The sequence below is a fragment of the Falco rusticolus genome, chromosome 14, assembly GCF_015220075.1.
Source record: "Falco rusticolus isolate bFalRus1 chromosome 14, bFalRus1.pri, whole genome shotgun sequence".
Taxonomy (NCBI): domain Eukaryota; kingdom Metazoa; phylum Chordata; class Aves; order Falconiformes; family Falconidae; genus Falco; species Falco rusticolus.
The window spans coordinates 17,681,535-17,697,947 of NC_051200.1; the positions used below are offsets into that span (position 1 = coordinate 17,681,535).

The 16,413-nt window shown below is 36.1% G+C and overlaps 1 protein-coding gene across 3 annotated transcripts in view; it reads right to left on the reverse strand.

Moving 5' to 3' along the window:
• The window catches only part of DIAPH2 (diaphanous related formin 2), a 244,533-nt gene that overhangs the window by 190,983 nt on the left and 37,137 nt on the right, over positions 1-16,413 (reverse strand). For all 3 annotated transcript variants that reach the window (XM_037407809.1, XM_037407808.1, XM_037407807.1), the window contains 7 exons: positions 14,583-14,693; positions 12,338-12,456; positions 11,274-11,390; positions 10,083-10,201; positions 8,594-8,658; positions 6,522-6,626; positions 3,327-4,037 (listed from right to left, as the gene is read on the reverse strand). In XM_037407809.1, coding sequence (XP_037263706.1) covers positions 3,327-4,037; positions 6,522-6,626; positions 8,594-8,658; positions 10,083-10,201; positions 11,274-11,390; positions 12,338-12,456; positions 14,583-14,693 — 1,347 coding nt within the window. The remainder of the gene's footprint in view (positions 1-3,326; positions 4,038-6,521; positions 6,627-8,593; positions 8,659-10,082; positions 10,202-11,273; positions 11,391-12,337; positions 12,457-14,582; positions 14,694-16,413) is intronic.

A 16,413-nucleotide genomic window follows, 5' to 3' on the forward strand; every position in this document is an offset into this window, starting at 1 on the left:
CCTCCAACAGCAAACACCTGTCGGTACTAGTTCTTGAAAGGTTTTGCTTGAAATGGTGATGGTACATATTCAGAAATTATACAAAGCTACTTAGCTTAAATCATCTCAAAAACCCCATGGAAAAAACATTTCCAAACACGGTTCAGTGCTGCTCCCTAAGACCATCCATCGCTACGTACACTCTTAGAGCTGAAATCCCATTGTGTCTGACAGGGTCGATCAGCTACGTAACAACCTCAATGGACATATGAGCCTTGTGCCTAGCACTACTGTGAGAACAGCCTACAACAGACCGTCATTTCTGTGCCAGCACGTCATTCATTTCAGAGGGTTTATATTGAAACGATGCAGCATCCTTAGCCAGAAGCAGCACCTGGCATCCCATGTCATCCAGCTCCATCCAGGACAACATGACAGCACTCAACTTTATAGAAAGATGTATATCTACATCCATATGAATTTCCTTACATTTCTACCAGCTGTGAAACATCCTGAAAAAAACTTGCACTACTTCAGGGTACAATTTAAATTGCAGGTTCAACAGTTGTTTAATGTTAAATTGCAACTTATGGTCAGCAACTTCAGTCTGTAGCCACTTCACTTTTATCAGCAATTTGATTTTACTAAGTTCTTGGTACCAACACACTATTGAGATGGAATATGATTTTCAAGAAAAGTGTCAGACACTACTCATAGTACAAAGATTTCAGTACCTTGACAAATAAGCAGCAGATATCCCGTCAAACTACACTGAAGTCCGAGCTAGAGCACAAACCAGATAGCATGCAAAATATCAACATCCTGTTTTGATATGCCTTGATGATTTGGTGATCTATGTGTTTTTTTCCTACAGCAAACCTCAATACAGCTATCACCTTTTATACCACTAAAAAACTGCCAATCACAGACTGCCTTTAAGATGTGATGGTTTAGTCTTCATGATAGATGCAATTACCGAGTTCCTCATATATATTTCATTTATGTGGAAGGAACAGAGACTATACTGATGAAAGAGGGATTTTAAAGCAACACATACACAAACACACACCTGAATACCAGCACTACTTCTCACATCACAAAGTGACCAACTATATTGAGAGGCGCTTAACTAGTAACTGCTCCTACAGGTTAGGTTACAAATCAGAGACTGTGCTTTGTGGAGGTTTTTTGTTTGTGGGTTTTTTTTTTTATTTATTTTTATTTTTTTATTGCTCAAGTCTTTATATTTTATGATGTTTTAAAAAATTAGTTTTTATTAAATGTAACCCTGTTTAGACTCTGCATAAGCCGACATTCTTTGAAGCTAATGGTGCCCAAGCATTTCAACCCCATAGCTCCTGCCAGAAGCTATAGCCTTGCCCTCACACACTACGAACTTGAAACAAGAAATATCTCAGGTTAAAAACCTACAATTATCATTATACCACAGATATCAGCATTCTCTGAATTTACAACTACAAGAGACACCATAAACTTCAAAGGTCTTTACATGACATGGCATGCAGTTATCTATGTTTGAAAACTGCTTGAGAACTATTCCTAATGGTTCAGATACATGTATGCAACCGAACGCGAAGCCACAACTCATGCCCACTGCACCTGCAGAACATTGCCCCATCTTTTCATTTCAGTCGCCACAGCTTTTCCACTCTGATTTGATAGAGACCAACAATACAAGTAACTCCGCAGAACTATAAAACCCACTGAACGTTCACCCACTGATTATACTCCACATACCTCAGAGGAGTCACAGATGTCCTCTCAGAACCACCCTCATGACAGGGCCAGAAGAGAAAGAAAACACAGCAGTCACCTACTGCCATCTCCTGCTGTCGTTACATAAACCTACTGAGCTTAGCAGACATTCCCTAAAAGCTCTCACGGGGGAAAAAAAAAAAAAATCTCTCACTCAGCAACGTGCAACCCAGATATTTTAGAAATTTTGTATCGGAACTGTATTAGCTTCTTGGGATACTAATCTGTCAAACGTTAAATACAAATTTCTGTCAAGATGAATCTCATTTAAAAATTCATTTCAGTATACAGTATCAACTACATTTGTAAAGTAAAGGAGGGAGGAGGAACATCAGCTCCGCAACTCTACTAGAGCCATGACTTTTAACTAAAATTTAACATTAAACCACCTAATACTAAACCAAATGCAGTAGTAATTTTATACAAAACTAGATAGCTCAAAAATCAGTCTAGTAAGAATTTCTTCAATGTTTACAACAAAACCTCATGTTTAGTAACACCATTGCCTTTAAAACCTTCTGGTAAGCTTTGCAACTGTTAACAAGGTAAATGCCTGCCTTTCTTGGAAAGAAAAAACACTGTTAAGTGTATTTTCTAATACAACTATCTTTGACAGACAGGTAGGGTAATGAAAGTCAAATTTCCTTTCAAAATTGCAGAACATATCACAAGAACAACAGAAATTTGGACACAAAATTATTGGCTTCATTTCTTAATTAGATCCTTTGATTTATAGTAAATTACCCTATTTATTCAGAGGACTGACAAAACAATTCTTAACCTCATGTTAAGACATCAGCCCTGAAAGAGAACATTTTAGTAGTTTAAGTGTGTATGCTTACTATCATAATAAGTATAGTTATTCATTTTATTAGGAAAAATTAGAAATTTATAGAAGGCATAATCAAAGCACCTTCTCAGCACCCTTTTTTATTACTCAAACACAGCTACTAAACCAACAGCTGTAGTCATCCCTTGACTCCAGACCCTTCTTTCTGTCAACCGCCAGATTGTCAAAGTTCCTAAATGGCAGTCTTCCCAGCCGTCTTCCATCCAATTGTCTACTTCAAGATTCGTTTTCCCAGGCCTTAAAACCCAGCAATCCTTCAACTCAACTTTTTGCTGAACAAAGGAGTAACATGATTTCCAAAGTGAACATTTTAATTTCTTGGTAATTTAGATCTGCTTTAAACAAGACATTTTACCTTTGAAGTGCTCACGTGGCAAGTCAAATACCAATTAAGAGATAAAAACACGTAGAACTTAACTCAAAAGAGTTTCAGCCAAAAATTTTGAGAGCTGTTAGCTACAGGCATCCCCAGAATATGGGGTATTACAGGCTCTTAGCAGCATTAAACAGTTGAGATTACCCCATAGCGTAAGTTGCCTCTGAAAACCAAAACCATCTTAATCATAACCACAGCCTTAAAAATGTTTTGGATAAAGAATGAAATTAATTCCCCAGACTCTATGAGTACTATTAATAAACTAACATCAACTCTAGCACATCGCATCCTTCTTTCTCAAAAGCCACTTTCTACCAATGAGAATAAAAACAAACACTGCTATACCTTCGACCAGTTGATTCTCTTCATTGTGACTTCCAGCTTATACTTCTTCTTCTCCTTCATCCCATGTGGTAATGCTGGTATCACCGGAAAGGGAGCAAAAGGAACACCCCCAAGACCTGGTGGCATTGGAGGTCCACCAAAAGGTGGTGGTGGAGGAGGGACTGCTCCACCAGGTAGCGGAGGTGGTGGAGGTGGTACTGCTCCACCAGGTAGTGGTGGTGGTGGTGGAGGCATCATTCCACCAGGTAGTGGAGGCGGTGGCGGAGGCATCACTCCACCAGGCAGTGGTGGTGGCGGTGGAGGCATCACTCCACCAGGCAGCGGTGGCGGCGGCGGAGGCATTGCTGCACCAGGCAGCGGTGGCGGCGGCGGAGGCATGGCTGCACCAGGCAGCGGAGGCGGTGGCGGAGGCATGGCTGCACCAGGCAGCGGAGGCGGTGGCGGAGGCATGGCTGCAGGCATGGCTGCACCAGGCAGCGGAGGCGGTGGCGGAGGTGGAGGAGGTATGGCTCCACCAGGCAGTGGAGGTGGTGGAGGAGGAGGTGCTGCTCCACCAGGTAGCAGAGGTGGTGCAGGAGGTATTGCTTCACCAGGTAGCGGAGGCGGAGGAGGAGGTATTGCTCCACCAGGTAGTTGAGGCGCTGGAGATGGTGGTGCATTCTCACTTGGTAGGGTGGGAGGTAATGGTGCTGCTTCTGTCAGGCCTGGACCCTGAAACATAAAAGAGGAATTACTTTCATTGAGGAGGAGGTTTAATACAAAGTTGAACCAACCAGCATGTTTTGTAGTCAACGGTACCTCAAGAAAGTGAGAAATGCAACCATTGTCCTATTTAAATGAGAAGCAATAACAATAGATTTTACCACATACCATAAAACTGCCAAATAAACTGAATAACCTGGCATTTTTATAAAAACAAATTGTTCCTGTTCTAAAGAAAGTTTAACAGTAGCAGTAACATTTAAGTAAACAGAACAGCACTTTATTTCTTACCAATACACAAAACATTTAACCCACTCAGGATATTCTGGCAAGCTGGGGCAGACATGGCAATAACCACACTGAATTTTATCACTAATCTGCTGGTGGAAAATTTTCCACAGAAATCACTGAAGCTGTTATTGCAGTGCAAGAGGTTATGGGATTGCAGCTGTTCATAACTATGCTGACATCTTATTCGGGGGCGAGGGGTGGAAAACAGACACCAGTTAAGGTTTCTTTTAAATCTGTCTGCAGTTGTTTCTGTGGTGATAGGAAGAAAAAGCAGTTGTAATATCCATTCTAGTAAGTTGTGAAATGAACAATGAAGAGAAACTGCAGTGTGTTAAATCATCAGAGACGTTTCTGTAGCGATAACATGATCCTAGCCTAGTACAAACTCCTCACAGATTTTTGTTTCTCAAGACTGTCTGTTAAAAAGCAGCATCAGGAGCTATGCACAAACTGCCAGCAAGCTCATACTCTATTTCCTCTACTAACTAACTTTTTTTTGTTATAATTATTAAAAAAAAAATAATAATTACAAAATTACGTAATATAGGCTGTTCATTTTATCTGATTCGTATACTGTGTCCCTACTCAATTATTTACTGTTTCTAGTTTAAAGGAAGCAAGATTATTTTTTTAAAAAGAAAAGCAAGATTTAAAAAAAAAAAATCAAGCTGAGAAAAATCTGACGGCATTTAAAAACAAATGCTGTAATATATTGTATGCATAGCATAACACAAGAGAAAAAAAAAGCATAGATACTACATATTTAAAATGTATCACTTGTAATTGTACCATTATTATGGATGAGTTGTAATATCTGGTTAACCTGACCTGTGTTAGAATCAATAACAGAATTAATAATTTATTAGACTAAAAATAAGTGTTTGGCTTTGCAGAAAGCATGTGGTTTCTTGGCTCATGAACTATTACACATTATAATGCAACAATTGGTGAAGAACTCATTAAAACAGACTGACAAATTTCAGCGTAACATTGTCTTGTAGATATTTATAAGAAACATTAAAATTGCTATGAATGAAGTCTGAACAGAAGTGTCTATGATGGAAAACAGAGGAAGAAATCATAAACCACCACAGGTTGCAACAATGACCTGTATTGCTAGCAAAGGACACAATGACAAGGAACAGTAACCCAACTGTTAAATGCGATATAACACGCTTACATTAACATGAGATGGCATAGACAACTTCCCAGCTGCAGACCAGCATCCTGAAAGCAGGATGATAGCAACCAGGTTATATAGTACATCACACAGTGTTCTTCCTCCTCCTGTTCTTCCAAACAGGCAGTGAGATCACAGGCATTAAGATATCCACTATAAAGAAAAAAAGCAACAGGCAGACCTTGCCTAGCATTGAAAGAATAGGAAATAAGCCAGGTTGTGTCAAAATATCAAACCATAGTATCTGTTGGTTCCTAAAGGGTACAGATGACCTGTCTAAAACCCAATTCACTGCCATTGTACAAAAAGAACCCAAGAGATGTGGCAAGGGCTCAGCGGGCAATACTCCTGAAGTGACAGATCACTTTGAGACACATCTTTAGGGCTTGTGAGCAAAATTTATGAGGAAACAAATGCAGGTAAAAGCAGCTTTGCTGAAGCTAAGTATCACCTTCCCCTTCCATAAGGTCTTGCATTTTTTCTTACATTTACTGATGAAACTGTATAAAACTAATGTGATATTCATTTTAGAAATGGCTACAGTCTGATACCCAGAGCTCAAACAAATATTGATGTTACCAGTTGCATCCACATGCTGGCTGAAAGGTATGTATATTGTGCACACACGGCTATTAAGATGTCCACCTTTGCAATTCAAGTATAAAGCCTTATGAAACAAACACTTTGCAAAACATACAGAAGTAATAACGTTAAGGCATAAACAAATACTTGGAGGAAAAAAATGTCCAACTGTATGCAAACTTTTCATATCCTAAGGAACTGTTTTCCTCAATAAAGCAGGTTCTCTCTAACAGGTGTTGAATAGATAACTATTGAAAAATATTACCAGTGTTAACGAACCTTAGTAGTTTATGCTGCCTTAAAAACCAATCAATACACCTACAGTATACATTTCCAGACTCTATAGAGACAATATACTCCAGGGCCATTTCTTTTCAATTCTTAAAATAAATAAATAAACGAACTCAACTGTGGAACTTACTGTGATATTGTTTTATTACCTGTGCTCGTAGCTGCTTGATTTCTGTTTCAAGTTCTTTAATTTTCTCTTCTCTTTTCTGAAGCTCTGCTTGTGCCTCTTGTCGAGCAGTGAACTCTTCATCAAACTGTAATGATTAAGCAATACAGAAGTGTTTGCCCATTAATGTCCACAGTAGAAACTTTATTTTCAGGAATTCTTTGAACAATATCACAATTAGTACAACACAGACGCACTTTTCACTTTAGAAAAAAAAAAAAGTACTATTTTTCCATTACGTGTTCTTCAATTATCACATAATTTCTTTCATCAGTTTAGCAAGGATTCTGAACCTCTCACATCCAGCTACTTAGTACAGCTGAAGTTCAACAGGTTTTCTTCCCTCAACAGAACTCTGCAAACTTCTCAAAGTAAACTCAAACACACATCTCACGCAGCAAGCTTAAATCTGAAGAGATGTATGCAGCTTCAGCATCATCATCCACGAAGTAACGCAAGAAAACAGGTATACAAATAAGCTAGTGATCACTTTAGTCTACATGTCACCATATAAAACTTAAGTCCAGTTTACAACATGTTTGTGAGATATCTACTGTGTATTATAATCCCACTACTATTTGCTAAACCTTAGAGATAATTAGCAGCTTTAAGAGCTGCTGTTACTCACTCTTCCACAAGACACAAGTTATCGCTAGGATAATCCCACTACTATTTGCTAAACCTTAGAGATAATTAGCAGCTTTAAGAGCTGCTGTTACTCACTCTTCCACAAGACACAAGTTATCGCTAGGATGAACATGTGTTGACTTCTACTGACAAAATACATCATGATAAATAACTGTCAAGGAAGCATCACAACAAATGGCTTTCTATAAAGCCTAGACACCATAGCTCCTATTGAAAATATATCCACATATAACACTGAAGACAGAAAAAGTAATGACTTCATTCAAACCTTCATTTGAAATTTGTAATCATAATGTTCAAGAACATGTACTTTCTTCTGGCCTGCAAGAGGCTTCTTACACCACACCAGCAAAAATCAAAATTTTCAATGCTTTGAATACACAATAACAAGGTATATGAACTTTGGTACTACTGCAGCTAACACAGTACATTCAGCATTTCATATCCTTAGACAGGGTGTGATAAACTGAGATTAACAAATTATCCATTAACATAATCTAGGAAATAAAAATTCAAGTAACTTGAGAAAACACGTTGTATAAAGGTATTTTCAGCACAAACACCAACAGTGATGAAGTAGAAGCACAAGCATCAATTTCTTTAGAAATATCCCCCAAAAAAATTATTACAAGAAATACACTGAGCTGCAACTCTTCCTACAGGAATAATTTTAAATGTTTAATCTCTTCTGTATCCAGTCATAAATTAAATCTGCCCATGACCAAAATACGACTTAGTTATCAAGTTCCTCTTAGAAGAGGACCGGAGCAGAGGGATCAAGTTGTTAGCAAAAGAGGTTCCAAAATGCACTGTAAGATTCCTAAATGTGAGTAATAAGGAAATAAGGTTACGCTCCGTCATAATGGAATACTTTACCATGGGCATTATTAGGAAATAAAGCAGTATTTTAACGTTAGCATCTCTGTGCCTAAATAGTTGATGCTTTTTCAAACACTGAATGACACTGCTTTTCAGTAACTTTTTTCAGGTTCTAAAACAAAGCTAGATGAAGAGCAATGACCACTTCCCCCACCTTGGGGTTTTTTTTGTTTGAAAGCATATACATGCACTGTAGGTATTTAACTATGACTAAGTATTTCAGGAAAAAAAGCAACAACCAAAATTATTGTCATCAGTTATCTACATCAGAGGAATATATCTGAAGATATGTACAGCTAATACTACTCATCTGCTTTCAAATTCAGAGTAAACTGAATCTGAGCCTTGCACACACACACACACATCGGAAAGCCCAAAACTTAAAGAGCTATTAAATGTGAAAGAACATCCTGCCTGTAAGATGCACTATCTCCACATTTCCACTAAGTTTCTACTGTGAAACAAGCCTACTGTGCTCCTGTCAGGCTTCTGTTCCATACCTTAAAAAGAGTGATGACTAGGACTTACCTTTCTGGAAAACTCTGCTGCTTTCTTTTCACTCTCTTCTACTTTAGCTTTGTCCACACATGCATCTAGAATTTAAATAAAATACCACACAGAAGTCAGATAAAACGTATCACAGCCATCAAGTGCCTTCCAACCATAACTACCCTATGACCCCATGACACAAAAGCACCAGACAAAAAAAAATAAAATACAATTAATAACTAAATCAATCTGAAAAAGTATTTGGTAAATTATTTTCATGTACAAAACCTGTAAATTTTAAAAAAAGTGTTAAAAGACACATGACCAAGAAAGTTGAGGATGAATCATCCTAGTTGTTCTGCCTCTGACACATGCCAGTTTGCATGCCCTTCTCTTCTATATTAATCTACTACTAAATAACAACAAAGAATTCTTCAGTAAGTATGAAGAAATAGTTACTTCTGAGGTTTCAAATCAGAAAGCCTCCTTTCCAGATTAGGAATCAAAAAGTCAAACATTTCATTATTTCAGTAAAATTATTCTGTAGGCAAGGAGGATTTGGACATATGGTAAAGCACAAGCTTTTTTACTCAATGGTACAAAGCACTTCTATTGACTTTTCATGCAGTGTAAAACATTTTATAGGTGAGATAAACAGAAGTAACTATATATTATAGGTAGGAACTGGCATGGAAAGGCAAACCAGTTATTCCTAAAACTAGTAGGTCAGTGGAAACAGAAAGCAAGATCTTACTGTAAGAATAAGTAATCACGTTCCTAGAGTCATAAGTGAACAGAAAATGCAGAAAAATTTCTTAGATATGCAAGGTACCTTTTAGAAATCAATTCCCTGCCCCCACCCCCAAAGTAAACATGTACAACATCCTTTCTTCATTCCTTTTGTCACATCACCGAAAACACATTTTCCCAAATGAACGCCTTCTCCAATAATTATTTCCCCTATGAAATACTTACTCCAGAGATGCCCTTGTATTTCAATACCATCTACCCCAATCTTAAGAAAAGCATAAAAACTTCTAAATGCTGATAACTACCATTTAAATGATATAGTATTTATTCAGCTGCTTTGTTCCCACAACCTGAACATCCATAGTCCCTCAGTGCTTTAACTGATTAGTTCACCTTCAACAAACCTCAAATACTTAGAAAGTATTACAGAAAATATTCTTAGAATGAACCATGTAGCAATTATAAATCCACTAACAATTAACGCTTATGTAAATTTTGCTATTTTTAACAGACCTGAAAATCATGGGGTTTATGAACAAGCAAATATATGGTTATTAAGACTATTGTCTTGACTTATATCTGAATACAAACTTGGACAAGCAATCTTTGTCAGTGTCATTATATTAAAGCGTGCAGCCTTTGATGTGGTCCTGTACCTTACATGCCTATTTCCAGAAAACTGAAAAAATTCCACAATCAGTTTAAGTCTAGACAGAAGAATACGAAGAAAAATACACACTTCAGTAAAACAAGGAAAAATTGCTTATAGTATACAAACCAATAAGATGAGTAAAATCCACGTCCATTCTTCCTCTGCATTTAAAATCTGGGTCCATGCCACTGCAGTGCAATACTATCTGTGATACACATTCTTCTATTATCTTGTAATACTGAGGTCTAACAAAGAAAACATTTTACAAGTTAATAAGAACATGAAAAATCACTTATGCAATGTGGAGAGGAAAAAAAAGTGCAACTTTAACTCCTAATATATGAATTGTACAATTGCTGGTAAAAGGATCAAGTTAAGAGTCATCTTTGCACTTAATAAAGCACTGTTTTCAGTTTCTCAGAACGCTATCTGAAATTCAGGACTCCACAAAATACACTTTTCATTTATCCTTTGCCAGACAATAATCAATACAACGTCTTTATTATTTTCAATATATGCTGCAAGAATTATTTAGCACATTCTGAACACAGTGAATTCCATCAGGCAACAGTACCAGTACTCTATTACTTAGAAAATGAGTTAATTATTCACTTAATTTCTTGATGTAAATCTCTGCATAACATCAGGAGCATTTAAGATTAGGAGATTCTGTGCTCAAAGTTATTAGTTCTTACCAGCACAAGGTATTACATCTCAATTTCACATATCAGTGAGCTCTTAAAGTAGCAAACCCTCAAAGCTAAACTCATGATCTTCCAAATTACAGAAATTATAAAAATTTAAGATTTTCTCAGGTTATAATTTACTTCTTAATTTTATCATCTTGCACATGAATTGTTTTTATTATCTTTTTACAATTAAAAAAATACTTCTTAGAACAAGCTTTTTTTATGTGGTACTTTGACACTGCTAAGACACTCTGAGATGCTCATAGGAAGCTTACATTGAAAAGACAAGATACAAGGCACTGTGGAAGTCCTTTCAATTATTACTTATATAACTGACTTTCATATTCTTTGAAGTCATGAAGTTATCAAACTTGTAAAAAGGAAAAGGTGCTCAACGAGTTAAGATATTTCAGGGTGAGGGTTTTAGAATGAGGTTGAAGTCTTTGAAATAAGCATTATTTTATTTAACAAGATCTTTTCAATATTAACATTGGGCAGGAAGATAAACAACACATCAGTAACAGAGCAACTATTCATGTGTAATTATGAGCTACTCTGTTTACCAGGGTCTTGATTTCTATCCTTCCCCCTGCCCCCTCGAAAATTCAAACCGACAGCCAACACTTACCGGACATAGTAATCACTCCTGATGAGAAGGAAATGTTGGAGAATTGACAAGAAGTAATTTTCAGAAGAAGTATCTTTCAACATATTATACAGCAGATGAAATACTTCATTCACATCAGTGCAAATATTGTTAAGGAAACAAAAGGACTTATAAAACAAAAATTAAAAACAAAACAAAGACAAAAATCCCCACTACACAACGAAACACCCACCCCACATCCAGTTACCTAGCTGTTCATATTGTTCAAGTAAAACCTTTCAACGCTCTGAACTACTACCCCTGTTACTAAATAGTCCTTTTCCACTATGATTATCCACAGAAACTCTGACCCCTTTTTAACAATTAAGACACATTTAATTACTACTCAGAAAAAACGTACTTTGCACAGAGTCCTCTAAACATATTTTACACAATGGTTTCATTTTCATTCTGAAGTGAGCCAGGCTATTGGCAAATACACACTAGTAAACCATTTTAATTTCTTAAAGAAGCAAATTACCTGTAATTACCTGTTCTGTAATGCAACAGCATTGCTTGTTAGTGATTTTATATTCCTCTCATTGATTGCATCTATCTTATTTTGCTTCTTAAGTACCAACAGTACCCTTAAAAACTGCAAGCAACCATTCTGAACTTTGGTAATTTAAAATTTACTGCTTCACCACAGCTAGAGAAGGCATGCATCTTAAGTGCTTGAGAACATAACAGAAGTTTTGTTCCAACCTAGTTATCAAAACTCATTTTTCTTCAAATTTATAATCTGCCATAGGTATAATTTTATACCTTCATGTCATGCAAGCTAGAGTTTAACTTAGTAATTTTATTTACGAAAAATTAATTCAGTTCCCGATTATTTGCATTTGACAGGCAAACTTCAGCAATAAGTTTCTAAAAAAGTTTTTAATAAAAAAGAAATTCAAAGAAATCTGCTTGAGAAAGTCCTTTGTAAGATACACAACTGTGACAAACTACACAAGACCATTCTAGCTTATGTTTAATAAAGTTATTAAATGGTGCAACAAGTTACAGCACCATTTCTATAAAGGCATTTCTATAAAGGATATTCCATTTCAGCTCTGATATCATTGAGACGATGTGACAGTTCAATTAAGTCTTCTTCTTTGTTCTCATCAAACACTCTCAGCTGAATATCAAGCTCTTCATTATCCTTATCTTTCAAGCCCTATTTTTCAAGGCATAGTATATCTTAATTTTCCCTTTTTTAAAGCAAGAATTCCCCTTTTCAAAGATTATATCATGACATAATAGAAGACATTAACCTTTGGAACAGCAATAAGCCGTAACTCGGTGCCTGGGGTTTTTTTATTATAATTGCACAGCTAAGAAAAATTAAGGCAAAATATCAGCAAATATAGCAGGTATGGGCTGCAGAACAAACATAAAGCCTTCTAACTGAGTTGAGTTCTCTTAAAGGGACAGTCAACTTATGCTTGTTAATGTCAGAGTTTCTTTAAAAAATAGCATAAAGGTATTTCAAACCGTTAATTAAAGTTAATTGAAAAGCCTAAAGAAGTGTACAGAATTTATGTTACAGTTTCTGTTATCAATCTAGATCATAGCATAAAAACATCCACAGTACACAGTAATACTGAGTATTAAAAAAAATACCCCAACACTAGTACTGGGAGCAGGGAAAAATTTGTTTTTCTTCCAAGAAATAAAAGCAACTTCTCCAATATGCTTAATAACCAAGTTTAGCTTCCTACTGGGCAAATCATAAAAAAGGAAACCAATTCAAAAGCCATTAGTGGAAATACACCCCATACTTTCAATGAAAACTGGCCTGGAAATGTCATAACTGCACATGCACAAACTGAATGGCAACCATGTATGTTCCCCAAAAATATAGGAAGTCTTACCAATTCTCATGTTTGAAAACCAGGTAAGGCTACTGTGAATGTGGACAGATTATTAAGATTATTAATCCTTCTCCTGGCTGTTTTTTTGTTCAATAAACTCATTTATAAAGGCCTTGAAAATTTACCCTTAAGCACAGATATGAGCATGAAGTATTTTTAAGATGCTTTATCATTAAGAAAGTTGCTTTCTAATGCAAAAAAGAAAACAAACCCTTTACCTTGGAGATCCATTGCCTGCAGAATAATGATCTGCGTTCAATGTGTATTTAATTATGATCTTACAAATAAACAAACAGCAGGATGGTATTGACTAAGGTGATACTATAGCTTATATTAACATTAGTTAAACCTACTAGCAACAGAACTGCAACACAATAGCTGTTAAACATTTTAGAAAATGTTATCACTAAATATTAATTGCTTTTAAACTCATAATATCTGCATGTCAGTACACCCTTCATAGAGTTTTCTGTCATGATTATTACTATTCGGTTTATTTGCCACCTAACTCACACCCAATTCTTAAAAGATTTTACACATTTATGATGTAAACTGACTTTTAATACATTAAAAAAAACTAAGCCTTCAGGCTTTCATATGTGCCACAGCAAATACACAGTAGATCACAACTAGGTATCTATGTGACACAAAACCTAAATACATACCCTAAGAATAATTAACATACACTCATCAGGAACAGTTTCAAAGCTGAACGTAATAAATACTGAAAGTTTTTATTTCTGACTCATGTTAATGATTCAAAACTTTGTACCTCACAACTTACAGCAGTATAAATTCTGCTTCGGACAAATATAAGCAGGTACTCTTTAATTTCTGTCATCTTTTGTGAGAAACTGCTTAGTAGCTTAATATATATTGATGTCAGCATCAGAATGGTTTCTTGGTTATAAATCTACCTGTAAGCCACAAATCATTCATACACAAGCACTCGTAAAGACATACTTCCACGCAGCTGCAAGAAGACATGCAGTCTCAAATACAATAGAGTCAATTTGATTTTTCCTTAAAAACTGAAAATGCATTTTCAGAAGGCAGATTACATAAAAACAGATTTCACAGAAAACAACAGGAATGGCATATACAAAGAAAGTTAATCCAAAATTGGTTCCACAGCCAGATTCACATTCACTGCCTGTGCTTTGAGCTCATTATGCTAAATTTGACTACCCCAATTTAAATTCTAATATATTGACTTATTTCAGCTACTATTCTGGGTTACATAGCTCATGAGAGCCTACATTTGCAGCTATGCAGAATGAAAGCAGGTTTGGATTGATAGCCCTTTCCAGGTCTGACCTTCCCCACCTCCATCTTTCACATCTGCTGCTCTCAGTGAACCAATTTTGTTATCGTCAACATTCACAAACAGTTGACTGAGATCATCAGTTCCTATATACAAATTACTTACAGGCAGTATTTTCTTCAGGCCACATCGTAAAAACTCATTTCTCAAGTGTATCCTGAAATCAAGTTCTTCTGGAGACGTAACAAGGGCATTGATGAGCTGCATACATGCTACCTGTTACCAGAAATATAGGCAAAAACTTTTAGTATGTATAGAATGAAAATAAATACTGCCTTTGACTATTTCAGTTTAATTATAAAACCAAATATCAAGAGAAGGTGTTATTTATTATGCAGCACACATGCAACATTTTGGTTAATTTAGGCAATATCAAACACTGCTTTGTTTTCATATCATGAATGCTTCTGCCACGTCAAAACTGTATCACATAAAGGATCATACTTTATTTCAGAAAGTTATTTCCATACTACAGCTCCTTCTGTTCCTCCACAATATTCACCAATTCGAAAAAAAACGTGAACTGTTTATACAGTAATTGAAACTTAAAAAAAAAAAACAACAAAAACACCCATACACAAAATAATTCACATCACCAGGTGTCTTTTCTACTCCTGCACAGCACTTTCGCAAAACGCCTAAAGTCTCAGGATACTGGCTAATGCTTTAATTGAACAGCTGTGCGCTTTAATTGATTTACTTTAAAACAGGTAGACAATAGCATAATGCCAGAAGTGCTGATCCACGTTAAAAGACTGAAATGGGACTCCAGGGAAATACCAAGTTTGGAAAAAGATGTAAACTGCAAATAGATGTAGCATTAGAGAAAAAAAAAATTAAACAAACAGAAATCAATAGCTGCAGAGAAAAATAGTCAGATAAAAGCACCCTTCCTGTTTTAATTACATTCACTATTTAGTTTTAATGAAACACCTTATGGAGTCTTAAATTTCTATTAGAAGACTCTTTCAAAGGCACTCCCTTTATATAGCTGCAACTTCAGATAATGTAGTATCATCATGCTCGCTTGAATGATTCTTGTTATTTTACTACTATGACATGCCTTAACAAGCCAAAGTACATGTCCAATTTGAAATTAATAGAGAGAAGAGGTGCCATCTGCCCTGATTGCTTTTGCCGGAAGAGACTGGCTTAATGGCTTGTGCTAATACGTTACAAGTAAAGAATGATTTTGTCAGAAACAAGTTAATGAGTCTTGCAATTGTACCTTTACTGACGTGTAAGTGAGGTTTCAGGGGTGGGGGGCAGGTAGGTTCTGTGGTCGGTTTTGTTTGCTTTCAATCAACAAGGTCATAAAGTAGGAGACAACTTCAAAATTGATTCTTTTGTGATAGCATAATTAAGATTAGATGTCATTTATTGAAACTTCTTGAACATCATTAACACATCAGCTCTGAAACAATAACTACTGATGGTAACCATAGCATTAAGATAACTATAGGAGACATACATATGATCTAATAATGGAAGAAGTTATCCCTTCCATGCAGCTACACCTGCCCTGCTTGCATTCTATTTTCCATATCTTTCAGCCATGGTACCTGAAATACAAATTTTAACAATACAGATTATGTATCAGTACTGTATTATGAGAAGGAAATAAGTCGAAGTCGTCCTTCAGCAGAATATTCAGCCACTTGGTATCTGTGCAAACACTTGTAGTTACCAAAAAAACCGACCCCACCAGAAAACCCAAACAAACAATTAAAAAGGCTTGCATTCTAACAGCAACCAAAGATTCTTGGGCTATTCAGGTGTATAGAGAGAATAAAAAAAACCTGTCTACTGACACACAAGCAGCAATGAACAGGTGATGTGGGCTGTGACTCAGTTAAGATTACTGGCACAGGATACTGTTTATTATCCTATAAAAATCCTAATCCTTTTAAAAACTTGCTAGATTATCCCTAGAGAT